The 14285-nt window shown below is 35.1% G+C and overlaps 2 protein-coding genes across 7 annotated transcripts; one reads left to right on the forward strand and one right to left on the reverse strand.

Annotated features, from left to right (window-relative positions):
• Positions 1 to 308: 308 nt before the first annotated feature.
• Positions 309 to 3734, forward strand: LOC111009903 (DnaJ heat shock amino-terminal domain protein (DUF1977)). Of its 6 annotated transcripts, none has more exons than XM_022283138.2 (4): positions 309 to 543; positions 709 to 1865; positions 2237 to 2323; positions 3348 to 3734. In XM_022283138.2, exons 2-3 carry the CDS (start codon positions 818 to 820, stop codon positions 2287 to 2289), a joined length of 1101 nt encoding a protein of 366 aa, XP_022138830.1. In that variant the 5' UTR covers positions 309 to 543; positions 709 to 817; the 3' UTR covers positions 2290 to 2323; positions 3348 to 3734. The 6 variants fall into 6 exon arrangements, 3 of the variants coding, with proteins under 3 accessions (XP_022138830.1, XP_022138829.1, XP_087982571.1); XR_015792210.1 differs by having other exon boundaries at positions 311 to 543; positions 709 to 2139; XM_022283137.2 differs by lacking the exon at positions 3348 to 3734 and having other exon boundaries at positions 310 to 543; positions 2237 to 2501.
• On the reverse strand, positions 2986 to 9005 carry LOC111009902 (glyoxysomal fatty acid beta-oxidation multifunctional protein MFP-a). The gene is made up of 18 exons (XM_022283135.2): positions 8802 to 9005; positions 8623 to 8694; positions 8477 to 8542; positions 8199 to 8261; positions 8058 to 8125; positions 7893 to 7974; positions 7587 to 7642; positions 7177 to 7479; positions 7008 to 7094; positions 6399 to 6573; positions 6204 to 6325; positions 5938 to 6101; positions 5612 to 5866; positions 5399 to 5520; positions 5139 to 5260; positions 4745 to 4893; positions 4517 to 4655; positions 2986 to 3179 (listed from the first exon to the last, which is right to left on the reverse strand). The coding sequence occupies exons 1-18, from the start codon at positions 8905 to 8907 to the stop codon at positions 3144 to 3146; spliced, it is 2187 nt and encodes a 728-aa protein (XP_022138827.1). The 5' UTR covers positions 8908 to 9005; the 3' UTR covers positions 2986 to 3143.
• Positions 9006 to 14285: the final 5280 nt, after the last annotated feature.

The following is a 14285-nucleotide window of genomic DNA, read 5'->3' on the forward strand; positions in this document are numbered from 1 at the left end:
AATTGTTAGAATTTCACGTAATATATTAATGATTTAAATAATTAAAATAAAGATTAGTTAGTTAATAAGTTATTGTCTCTCGAAAATTAAAAAAAAAAAAGTCAATTTTGAGCATAGTGATATTATGATTGTAGGGTTTGATCCTCCCTCCATATCCGTATTTGCTAAACTTAAAAAAAAAATGTCTAGCAAATCAATTACTCGTGGATGTAAATAATTAATTTTAACTAAGATATAAATTTATTGCTTAAATTTCTATATTAGAAATGACCTGCAATGCAATACAATACCTTAAAAAAAGAAAAAAAAATTGAAAATAACCTGTAAAATTCAAGTTATTTTCTAATCCTTTTCTCGATATTCTCCCTGAAGGTCTACCAAGACATCCATGGATCAAATGTCCTCTCCGCTGAGGAATGGACGCCATGGCAGCAGGTCGACTCCGAGCTCGGTGCCTATGGCGCTTGTAGGAATTCTATCTCCGGAGTGACTCCAGATCCTCGTCTTTCTCCGAGTTTGAAGCCGTCAATCTCCTCTTATCAGGCACGACTCTCCCTCTTTTTTCCTCCTTTGCAAGCGATCGTGTATATATCTTGTGAACGATGATGCTGTTTACTTTCCCTTATCATCACTTTTGTGAATTTTTTGATCCGCTTGCTGCCTATTGGTGCGTAAATTATAGTGGAATTTTCCTTTGCTTTTATTTAGGTCTTCTCCATTTCGAGTTTGTTGATCAGCCTAGTTGGAATTGTATCTGAAATTGCGCTGAAGGAAATTCGGCGAATTAGGTTCTCTGCAAGATTGTGTCTGTGCAGTTATGGATGGGAATAAGGACGAGGCTTTAAGATGTATTCACATAGCGGAAGCAGCAATTGCGTCGGGCAATAAAGCGCGAGCACTTAGATTTATTAAAATTGCTCGGCGCCTTAATCGGAGCTTGCAAGTTGATGAGCTTTTGAAGGCGTGCGAGGAGGTCGACTCAGGATCACCTACATCTTCCTCCGATGAAAAACGCGCGGGAAAAGTTGAGAGTGTACCTGGTTCGGCGAAACATGTCGAAGGTTTGAATGGGGAACGTAATTACACTACAGAACATGTTCGATTGATTAGGCAGATTAATACAACCAAGGACTATTACAGAATTCTTGGTGTTGAGAAAACTAGTTCGGCGGAAGAGATTAAGAGGGCTTATAAGAAACTGTCGTTGAAAGTTCACCCTGATAAGAACAAGGCTCCTGGTTCAGATGAAGCATTCAAGAAATTATCCAAGGCTTTCATGTGTTTGAGTGATGATACTTCGAGGAGGCAATATGACCACACGGATTTGGTTGATCAATACGAGTACAATCAACAGCATAATGTTAGGCAGAGGAGAAGGAGAACGGGTCATGATTTGTTTGAAGAAAATTTTGATCCTGAAGAAATATTCAGGGCATTCTTTGGTCAAGGAAACATGTTTCATTCAAGTAGTCGTGCTTATACGTATAGAACTGGAGGTGGGGGCAGCCAACAGAGGGCAGAGTCTAATGGGGGAGGTCCCAACTTGTTGATTCTTCTTCTAATGTTACCATTCTTGTTAATTTTCTTGTTGGCTTATCTTCCCTTTCCAGAGCCCGACTATTCTTTGCATACAAATTTATCCTATACTATTCCAATGGCAACTGAGAAACATGGAGTGGAGTTTTATGTCAAATCATCAGATTTTGATGTAAAATATCCTCCTGGAAGCCTAGCTCGGGCTGAAATAGAGAATACTGTGTTGAGGGATTACAAAAGCATGGTTTGGCGTTATTGTCATATAGAACTCCAGAGACGCCAGTGGAACAAAAATCTCCCAACTCCTCATTGTGAGAAGATGAATAAAGGTTCTCTCTTTTCTTAGGAAAGAGATCATACTATCTGTCTAGAGATATTTTGCATGTGACCCTCCTGTTGTTAGCCTCATTGGGCCTTTCATGTGTTTTAGACAGTTTAGACTCGTACTATTTAATGCTCCTTTCCCTGTCAAGTCTCTAGAAAAGTAATTAATATGAATAAATAAGTCTGTACTTACTAGAGTCTTCTTTCGTGAGCCTACCAATTACCATGTGTGAAGTAACACATATTTGCTTGTGTCGAAGGTAACCGAGCTTTTCCCGGGTAAGTATGACATTTGAAACTCGCTGACTAATGGGAAACAGTTCTGTTTCTATATAAAATTTGTAGTTCTGGGATGACACTCCATGCTGATATGCAGAACGCTCATGGCTGGAACACAAGGGCTATGTCCTGAAGACTTCTCGGGGTTGAGCTTTTCATTCAGGGAGACTAATCATCGGCGCTGGTATGATACTACAATCTGTAATTTTTCTACATCACCTCCACTTGAAGTAGTATGATTCATTCTCGAATCAAGTCGACATAATTGTACGAACTGAAAGAAGATAGTGATTTATTTCTAGACATTTTCCATATGTTGAAGTGAAGCTAAAGTATTGACTTTGGTGTACTTTTATTCATCATTCCCTTTTTTCCTTCTCTTTCAATTCTTTTATGCCCATTTTTATTCGTTATTTGTTTTTATTTATTTGAATATATAATACAAGATTCGTGATACGTGTGAAGATAATATTCAAATATCACCCAGACCTACTAGATTATTTGGTAAAACAGTTATAGAATCTGTGACATGAATCTTATGGGAAAGACGATAATTAAGCTTTATCTCCTGGATAACTCTATTCTTTAGCTATAGTCTACTTCCTGCATAATTAACGATACAAAATCCTGGATAACTCGTATACCATACTTCATTCTTTGTTTGAACAGGGTAGACCCAGTTGCTGAAAATTAAAAAGAATGTAAGGTTGTATCAGGTTGCAACAAGGATTGATTTGAGGGATACATTTTTAAGAATTCTAGACGAATGTAATGAAAAACAAAAAAAACGAGAAACAACCGACAAGCTCCACCAATAGAGATAATGATAAAGAATGCTATCACAAATTGTATTGAAAACTTCTCCAACTCAAATTCCTTAAAAATCAATGTCTTTCAGAGGTACAACGTCAACCTCAATACATTATTCATATAAGCCCAACCCCAGGCTTATCTAAAACTTTAGTATAAATACAGAAACAGACTCCCAGCTGAGTTGATTGATCTTACATCCGAGGTTTAGCACGACCTGTAGGAGCACTCTGCAAACAAATCGCACAACACAAGCACTACTTTTAGAACCAATTATCATAATAAATCTGAAACCACAAATGTAATGACGTTGCCACACACCGAAGATTGGAATTGTATATTAACATGGTTAAGAATACTCGTTCATATTACCCGAGATATGAATTCAATTTTTGCAGAATACTCATTATATCATTGCTACGAAAAATCTGTCAATTGGGAAGGCTAGATCATTCTCGACAAAGATGACCCCATGAAAGGTGATTCAGGAATGTTTCATATTTTATCAAAAACCAATTTTCATTTCCAAGCACAAGTGATGTAGCGTCATATCATGTAATATGAATTAGTAGTTATTTGTAATTTTATTTTAGTTTGTTGTTGGTTAATTGGTTTTCCTCTATAAATAGAGGGTAAATCTCTTGTTTAGATACTTTACAAGGTTCCTTAAAGAATTTTTTAGAGTTTTAGGATCTTTGTTGCTTGATTGCATCACAAAAGCACTGAACTAGATACTTAGATGTAAATTCATCGGCCTCTTAGAAGTTGGCAAGCAATTTTAGTGTTCCATCTAATACTTGCACCAAATTTTGACCTAGAAATTTATTCCATCACAGTTTTTGCCTGCCAAACCAGACTAGATCTGTTTATTAGCTCTCTGTTCTGACAAGAGTTCAGCTCTCGCTCTATGTGGAAGATGCATATAAAACTTGAGGGTTGTTTTTATAACAAGTTTTACGGAAAATCAATACATTGGATTGGATATGATTCAAAGACCTTTTCCTTTCCTATTGGGGCCTTACTGGTGTGTGCTTTGTAAAGGTGCCTGGGAAGATCTTTCATATGGTCTTGTCAGATTTCTTGGGAGATTTAGGATTGTTTTTTTGTGTGCTTTGGGATGTCTTCAGAACATAACAGGAAATATCGAACGATGATGGAAGAGGTGTTGTCCCCTTTCCAGGATAGGGGAATGTTTCTGTAGCTAGCCTGGGGAATTTGACTTGAGAGAAATAATAATCTCTTCCGGGGTGGAGAGATCTAGTGAGGTTGTTTGTGAGCTTATTGAATTGAATCTCTATGAAAATTGATTTCTAAGTTCTTTTGTAAATTATTAGTTAAGCTTGATTCTTTTGGATTGGGGTCCCTTACTCTAGGGTGTCCTTTGGTCGGTTTTTTTTGTATCCTTTGGTTGGTTTTTTTTTTTTTTTTTTTTTTTGTGTGTGTGTGTGTATACTCTTGTATGTTTTTTCATTTCTCTCAATAAAATAGTGGTTTAAAAAAAAATGCACAAAAAAAATGCAAGTGCACGAAAGATGGGCTCTGTAAAATTAGGCTGCAGATTTCTCACCAGAGTTGCACCCTGAGCAGCTCTTTCAGCCAAGTATTCACAAGGCTTGAAAAATCCACCATACTGTTTTGACCACTCCTCCAACCTCGAATAAATGTATTTCGATCCAAGAGAATCCGCCCAGAACATGAGTCCTCCCCTACTCAAGAAGAACATAAAATTTTATACACTAGTTCCTGAAACTGAAGAGATCTACGTCTACCAAAATGAAACACAAGTTAAACAAACCTGTAAGACGGGAAACCCATTCCCATTACACCAGCAATGTCCAGATCTGCTGCTTTGACTGCTATTCCTTCAGCAAGGACACGACAAGCTTCATTCACCACGGGGAAGAATACCATCTCCACTATATCATTTTCTGATAACTTTGTGAGCTACATTAACCAAAATCATTTAGTCATTCTACAACAGTTATCCCCCAAGTTAGTAAACACTGCACTCCAAAAGTGTATATTTTCAGGATTTTAACACTGGATGAACTCTTGTGTTCATAAACAAACAATTTTATGACATGATTCAAGTACTGCATTCTCCTGCCCATGCTGAGGCCACAAAAGAAATGCTAAGTCAAGATAAGGAAGCAAACAAGTGTTTCTAAGTAGAAAGGGGGGAGAGAAACCTTAGGGTCAATTGAAACACCAGAAGTGCTCATAGCCTTCTCAATATATTTCTTCAACTCAGGATTCGGCCCAGCTTTGCGGTTCTTGTCATAGACGTAGAAACCTTTACGAGTGGATTCACCTGAAATGAGGTGTAATGTCGTCTCAAAATTAAAACAGAGGAACAGGACTTATGTGTTAAGACCATCTAAAAATTGCAGAATAAAGGAAGCTATATTCGATAAACAACCCCACGCATCTTTCTGGACGATAAAGCTACCTGCATTCTTATCTTCTTGCATAAGAGGAATTAGCATAGATTTATAAGTTCTTTCTGGAAAAGCTTGAACAAACTGACTGGTAGTTGCTGCTGCCACACCAAAACCAACAAGGTCACACAACCTGAAAGAACAACACAAAAATGAGTAGAAGAATACTCGGTATGATTAATAAGAAAAGAGCTGACCAGCAAATTTCATTGAGTATTATAAACCTGAAGGGCCCCATTGGCATCCCAAACTTGGAAATTGCCTTGTCAATTCGATAGGGATCTACTCCACGTTCTACAAGTAAAATTGCAGCTTGAGAGTAAGGAAAAAACATTCGGTTGACAGCAAAACCTGTGCAATTCCCAACAACAACGGGTGTTTTCTTTATATTCTTTCCAACATCTAGCAGATCAACAATCACTTGAGCAGCTGTATGCTTGGTACGAACAATTTCCAATAGCGGCATGACATGGGCAGGACTGCATCAGAAGCAAAAACTCAATGCTAAGCCAAAAATAACCTTGAGGTGTGGGGGTTGGAACTTGAATACCTGAAAAAGTGAGCTCCAATAATTCTGTCACGAGACTTTGTTCTCTCTCCAATCAACTCCAAATCTATTGTGGAAGTATTAGTAGCAAGTATGCAATGTGGTGGGCAATATTTCTCAAGATCAGCAAATATCTGTTGCTTCAGAGAAACATTCTCAATAACAGCCTGTTTCAAGAACACCAAAATCGACATCAACTATTGCTCATGACCCGGTGGAGAAAAGGGAGCCTTGACAACACAAGAAAAAAGAAAAGCATCACGAGGTACCTCTATCACCATATCCACATCTTTAAAACTTTCATAGTCGAGGACTCCCTTAAGTAGCGAAATAGTCTTCTCAAATTTCTCTTTTGTCATAATCCCCTTTTTGACTCGGCTTTGTAGGTTTGCTATAGGAGTATATATCAAATCATGGGTTTAAGGAAAATCTGAAACTGAATGGTGAAATACAGAAGGGCTTACCTCTGACTCTATCTATACCAGCCTGCAAAAACTTATCGTTCACTTCTTTAAGTATCACAGGATAGTTACTGAGAATCAATGCTGTAGCTATTCCTGATCCCATTAATCCTCCTCCCACAATAGCAACTTTCTTCATTCTTCGTGGTACCAACCCAAGATCAGTAACTCCAGGTACCTATCAATTATAAAGAGAGAAGAACGTTGACGTGAATAGGGCTATGTGACCATCCTCTATAACAAGTTAGCTAGAACTACTGATTCGATTATGGTTTGACTTATCTCAAGTTATTGAAGCACTCAAATTTAGTTTTGACAATTAGTATTTGTAGTAAGCTAACAGAACTTTTAATATGCCGCATGTTGCAAGAGCATAGGTGAGTGGTAAGCGAACATGGGGAAGTTCACTTTAGCTGGTTAGGTGGAGCGCCATCTAAAGTAACAGATGATTACACCACCCGAAAAAGATAATGAAAACAAATAAAACAGCTATGAACATCCAAAGATCAAGAGATCAAGAGACCAAGCTACTCAAGTAGAAAGAAGAATACTCATAGAAGTTCTGGCACTAACATAAAACCTACACAACATTCATGTCATTAATTTTCTAACCTTTGTCGTTGAGCGCTGAGCGAAGAAGATATGAATTAAGCTTTTACTAGTATCTGAATGTAGAAGTCCTTGAAATTCTTCAGCCTCCTGCAATAACCAGGACAGAATACATATATTGGTGAAGCGACTCCAATTTGAGGGGAACAAAGTCGTAAAGAAGATAGGAAACCTTCCAAAGTCCAGCATGGGGACCGGAGACAACACCCGTTTCAATGACATCAATGCAGACAAGTGGGTGCTTAAGATTCGGGGATTGTTTCTTTGCCTGAGTTCTAGCAAACCTAAATATTTCCCTAGCCTCAGCAAGGGACTCTAACTTGTTGGTCCTGTGAAGACTGAGAACCCATGGCCTTCTCCGCTCTAGGATATCGAGAGCCCATCTACGTGCAGTGTTGATCAACTCTTCAGGAGGGACAATGGCATCAACAAGTCCCAAAGAGTAAGCTTCTTGTCCTTTAATCGGCTTCGATGTCTGTTTACATATGAATAACAAACAAGACGAATCAGAGAAATTAATATATGCATGTCCCCAATGCATCTATATACGACCTGTTGAAAAACTTTATCCATCTAACTTACCAGCATCATCTCAAGAGCCTTTGAAAGACCAACAAGACGTGGAAGCCGCTGTGTTCCTGAGTAGTTTAGAATCTCGAGATCAACATAAGCAAAAGAAAACACACCCACCATTCCAAAAATTCAGTCTGAATTTACAATCAGTGAACGTTCTTCACGTAAAGCCTCTAAATATAGTCTGAATCATACCCAATAGAAAACTAAAACAAATCATCTGTTCATTCTCCTAAGACAAATAGCTATCAGGATGCACGATATTTTTAAGTCCTTAAGAACCAACCGATACCGATACATAAAAATAAAACATACCTCCAAAACCAGGAATTAATCCAAGCTGAAGTTCGGGCAACCCTAATTGTGCAGTAGGAGTTGATATTCGAGCATGACATGCCTGACAGGGAAGGGCATCGAAGAGATTATAACAGGATTCAAATTCATCCTAATAAGAACCAATCCAACAGGATTCAAACATACCATTGCAACCTCTAACCCTCCACCCAAAGCAAGTCCATCTATCGCTGCAACCACGGGTTTTCTCGCAGCTGCTCGATGGTATTAAAGAATTAATTCTCAGTAGCCTCAGCACAGAACAAAACCATAGTAATAACTCATTACCTTCAAAAATATCAGTGATAATTTCAATTGATATATTGCTAACATTTGGTTGCTGTTGCTCCCCTGAAACAAATCTTACAAAAGGTCAATAATATGCATCCCTACTAATATATTGGGCAAAGTTTCTCCTAACCTCTGTGAGGCAAAGTTTTTTCCAACTATGTTTGGTGCTTTTAGAATAAGTGGCTTTAGCAAAAAGTTGTTAATGATTTGTTTGCTTCTACACTCTCAAAAAGTGCTTTCCAGTAAAGTACTTCCTAGCATGGAATTAAGCCTACCTTTTCCTCCTTGGAGTACACCAAAGGCAGCAATATCAAAGCCACCAGAAAACTTCCCTTTCGCACCTACACTCCAAATAGCATCAGTTATTAGTTTTTTCCCTTCCCAAATTCATAAACAAAATTCACTTTCACAGATCACTAACCTGTAACAACAATTGCCTTCACATCATCTCTTCTCAAGGCCTGTTCATAACTCTCTCTTAAGCTGAATAGCACTGTATTTTTGTGTGGAAATAAGCATTTTATAGCCAAAAGTTGTGAAGCTGAGGAATAATTGAGAATGGAGAATGTATTTGGTAGAATTGAGTTATGAAAACTGTACCATCGAAAGATAGGGAGTTAACTGGAGGGTTGATGATGGTGATGATTGCAACTCCATCAGCTCCCACCTCCATTGCTGTTCTTCCCTTTTTTGCAATGCTTCCCATTTTTCCCCTCTCTCTCTCTCTCTCTCTCTCTCTCTCTCTTCTCTAGGATGAAGGCGTGGAATAATGGGAAAGTTTTGTACAAGTAAATCAAGAGAAATGGAGAGGGAGGTTCATAGACGTGTCCATTTCAAGTGTGAAAGAGCATGGCACTTTGGCACAATTCCCAAAAAGGGATAACTATGATTCAGCTTATGAGATCCCTTCGGTGGATTGAATTATAAATTTAATCTAATTATACTTATTCGAATCCCTCCTCCAAAAATAGGAATCAAACTTTTTAGTATAAATAAGATGCGAGAATTTAGACCATCTATCTTCAAAAGTTAAATATTATACTCAAAAAATAATCTTCCCAAGTTATAAATATTAGTATAACTCAGTAATCATTGACATCCATATATCTATCAATATTTATATGTATTTATAGGTTCGATATTTTAAAAGATAAATCAATATTTCTATTATATTATAAAAATAAAATTGTTAAAATATGAAAATTATTAACATAAATGTCTCTATTATATGCGTGATATTTAAAATTAAAAAATATTTATTTGTTAATTTAGATATCGTTTTTCTAATTTCTCTACCTTTATAGAAATATCTCTTCAATATTTTTTTATGAGACTTCGACATTTCTAGGCATTTAAAATCTTGGTTCACAACTTTTTCTCTCCCAAGTGTGAAGTTCAAATAATTAAAAAAAATATCCTCGAAGTTATAAATGGATAGTGTACCTTCTAGAATCTGAGAATGGTACCTTTCTTTTACTTCCTCTTTATTGGTCACCGCTTTCGGCAAATGCTTGTCCCAATATGCCCAAATGTTATGGGTCAAGATGGCCCCACTTGATCAACGGTCAACAGCATCGTATCTAGATTCATGCCGATGACGATCAAAATTTGACGGTGGATGATGCTTATCGTATCCGATCGCATTCGTTATGCGCCGCAGCGTATTTTAGCTTCCCGCCGCTTCGCTTTTGGATCTCATCTCGTATTCAAGCACGTAAAATCCGCGTAATTTTCATTTCTATGCGTAAAATTATCGCCACGTGGCATGGGTAGTTCTGGAAACAAGCTTTAGCCGCGCGAGGCCCTTTTTGTGCTCTTTCTTGGACCAGCCCAACTCCACTTGGGCCGGCCTTCTTCGGCACATGATTATTTATCATGGGCCCAGACCACAATTATCCAATCAAAATCTCGTTTATTCCCTTTTAATTAAATAACCTTTTTTTTTCAAACACCCCATTTTAAAGAACTTGGCAACAAATGTGAATGCCTATGATTTAAATAATATGACCGTACCTTTCCATTTCAAATTTCCCTAATAACCAATATTTGCGACATTGCCATCGCCATCACGAAAAAAATAATGCACCCATCAATCAACAATGGAGAAATACTACGCTCTCGAAGGCGCTTTAGAGAGAGAGTAAGAGAAAGAAAATCGAATTTGGAAATTCGAAGGGTTTCTTTTTTTTCCCACCCTCACATGCTTTAAGTTAAAGCAAGGCTATTGTTTTAAAAAAGAAGTGCATTTGAAGCTATGATGGGGGGTGTTAGTAAATATCAGAAAGAAAATGGACTTTTTCGTTGGGCCCACTTTGAGATCCACCAGCCTCATTCTTTGTCATGTGGCCCCCACGTGACCTAAACAACTAACTCCGCTCCTTTGCCCAACAGGTTTGATCAATATTAAATCACATTATTAGATTTCTTTTCCTTTAGTTCTAATTGGCTTTTTAGTGATATATATCTTTGAGCAGTTAAAACTAAGTTCAATGATCTTTTTATAATATATGAAAGTGAAGATTCAAACTCACAATCCTTTGATCAAATCATAATGAATTGATTCCGAATGTTGTTTTTTTTAACGTGTGAAACTTTCCTCAAGTATAGGTAAGTAGGTAGGAGTCAAAACCAACCACAACAATAATAATAAAAGTTTAAATACTATACTCTCGTATGTATTTTCGAATTTGGCTCATTAGTTCATGGATTTTCAAAACGTCTATTTTAACTATTATACTTTTAAAAAGTGATAACTTGGGACTCTCTACGTTCACTTTATCTCATTTATTCCGATCATAATTATTACATGATACTTTATTCACTAAATATTTAAAATATTATAAATATAGATCATATTGGTCCCTTTATAAAATATAATGCCTGAGAGGAACATTTTAAAATTACAATAAAAGTTGAAATTATAATAAACAATATTAAAGTTTTGGGCCGCAATAAATTAGAGCATTACGAAAATAGTAATTAAACACAAAAAAGACTTATCCGTATCTGAACTAATAAATATTTACAGCAATAAAAGCTTAGTCCTTTATTTATTTTTAAATTTCATTTGGTTTGGAGTATTGGTGGCATCATAGGTATCGAAATAAGATAGTACTCTTTTACCCCTGCTTGATGATAATATTACGTTTCGACCATCTCAACTGCCGTAGCCGCTCCCTGCTGTGAATTTCGGACCAACTTGCTATATTATACAATAAAATATTTTGTATTTATATAATTTGATGTTTGAAATATATAATATTTTTCATTTTCATTTTCAACCTGCAACGTTCAAATATCTTTTCAAATTGTAAGTTGTTCCGAATAAAGATAATAATATAACTTTTGAATCCCTAAATTAAACTCAATAAATGTAAATGAGCGAATAAAACTTCCCTTTCCACTGCTCATCACTAATATTTTAATGGTTAAAATACTATTTTTATCTCCGTACTTTTAATTTTTTATCATTCTTATTATTGTACTCTTAAGATGTTCATATTGGTATCTATACTTTTAACCGATGATCATTTTAGTCCATATTTGTAAAATTTTAACAAGAATTCTACACATAACGAAAATCATTTAATAAAAAATTATTATTATTTCTTAAGAAATATATTGAATGCAATGTCGTGTTAAAATTGTAATATAAAAATAAGATTAAAAATAAAATTAAGCCACCAAAATGATCCATTTTTAAAAGTACAGGAACTAAAACAAACATTTAAAAATACAAATATTAAAATGAATAAAAATTAAAAGTATATAAATTAAAATGAACATTCTGACAGTATAGAGATTAGAATGAGCCAATATTGAAAATACAAACATCAAAACAACGCAACTAGTCAAGACACATTGTTGGTTTCTTGAAACTATTGATGTTTTTCAATCTAAACTTAATTCTAGTGAAGGTATCAATATTTCTTCTAGGTCAAAAGTTTGAATTCTTGTGTTATTAAAGCTAGGGAACACCATGAAGCTTTTTCTTCAGTTCAAAAAATAACAAATACAAGGGGATGGGAACAAAAATGGAGGTTTAAATATTATTTTGATTGAAAAAAAAAACTATTTTATTTTTCGTACTTTCCGTTTAGTTCGTTTTCGTTCTTGTATTTTCAACTTTGATTTATTTTAGTTCATATAGTTGCAAAACGTCTGTTTTAGTTTTTGTATGTTTAACAAAGTGATTTTTTTTAGAACTACCCTTTTAGTTTTTATTTGTAAATTTTTAACACAAAATGATATGCACAATTTCTATTACAATTTATTTACAACTATGTTCCAAATTTTCAATAGATTTTATGAGTGAAGTGTTCATACTAAAATTTACGATCGAAGTAAACGAGATAAAAATGAAATGACTAAAACAGTCATTTTTTTAAGTACTGGATCAAAAGGAACATTTTTAGTATCAAAATTGACATTTGAAAATTACATTGACTAAAATGAACCAAAAATAGTATTTAAACAAAAAATGAACAAATATTTATGTATTTGAAACGGTTATAGGTAGAAAATGCTTTGAAACGAGGAAAAGAGAATAATTAAATGAGTCTGGAAGTCTGCCAACAGCAATTGATATCTACTCCTTTTCTCACGTGGAAAGGCTAAAATATTTGTACCTCAAGAAAAAAAGAAATAAAAGTTTGTGAGTTTCTATTTCAAAAAAGAAATAAAATTAAATGATTTTGTGAGTTCGAGGAAGCAGAAATTGTCATAAACGCGTACGTGCCGATGCATGGCATCGGGCCCTCTCTCAGTTAAAAAGCCCATTTCCCAAAGTAACTTATGCAAATCATGTGTCTCACGTGCATCTTGCTTCCTAAATTTGTACATACACCTAACTTTTTATTTCCACTCTTCACAAAAATTTACCATTATACTCCCTTCCATTTAATACAATTCCGAGAGAGCACACTACAATGAAAGTTATAAGCGCTATCCAAAAGATACTCAAATGGTGGATGTGTTGATCTACATCTCGGTCGAAGTAATAAGAATTAGACCTAATATGATTCTAAATCGCGTGCTTAAATATATCATCATTTTTTTTCTGCCTACATCTATCTATTATTTAGTGGATAAGACATCTATTATTTATCTTATCTTAGTTTGAATATTTGATCTTCATCTTCATACTCGTTACACATAGGAAAAAAAAAGCGAATCAATCTAGTCATGGACTTTTAAACTTCATTACATGAGTACACTAAACTTGAAGAACCAGTTGAATTAATATCCCGTTTAAATTAAAATAGAAAGTGAGTCGTATAGTTCAACTAATATATTATTCGAAATAAAGTCAAACAAATGCCTAAAACAAATCATATAAGACACTTAATGCACATCCATAAACTTGAGTATATTAAAAAAAAAGACATAAATTTAATAGTAAACCACACAAATATAGCTAAAAGGTCTCGGACCCTAATACCAAATTAATGCTATAAAAATATTATTTTATAATCACAAAAACTATTCATTTTGACCGTGATGAAATAAAAAATTTAAAGTTATAAATAGCTGCGTAATAAAAATACAAAAGGAAAATTTATATATTATACCATCATATAATTTTTTTTAAGCTACCATCATATAATTTATTTCAACTTTGTTGGAACGATTAAATGTACTTATATATTATTCTCTAAAAAAGGAAGAAAAGAAAAATAAAGACAACAATAAAACAAGAGGAAAGAAGTGATGAAGAAATAACTTTAATTCAAATTAAGTTGCGTGTCATTATTTGTCAACCAAACGTGCCCCAAAGACAAGGGCATTTCCGTCAGCCGACAAATTTCAGAGTTCAAAATTATGCCTGCCGGGGCCGCTCGCTCTCCCCCGTCCATTGGCGGCGTTGAAATTACTCAAGAATTCGAGGGGCATTTTAGTCATTTAATATAAAACTTAAAATAGCGGTTTAATCCATTTTGAATATAACCAGCCAATTACAATGTTATTTTTCGCCTTTTTCCATTAATTAAAAAATATTCTTTTTTTTTAGGCCTACTCTGTGGCGTGGAGTGTTCTGTTTACCATTTTCGCCAACTCATTTCTCACATTCATCACAAAGATATA

This window comes from Momordica charantia, assembly GCF_013281855.1.
Source record: "Momordica charantia cultivar OHB3-1 chromosome 7 unlocalized genomic scaffold, Mcharantia_2.0 BLBB01000007.1, whole genome shotgun sequence".
Lineage (NCBI taxonomy): Eukaryota > Viridiplantae > Streptophyta > Magnoliopsida > Cucurbitales > Cucurbitaceae > Momordica > Momordica charantia.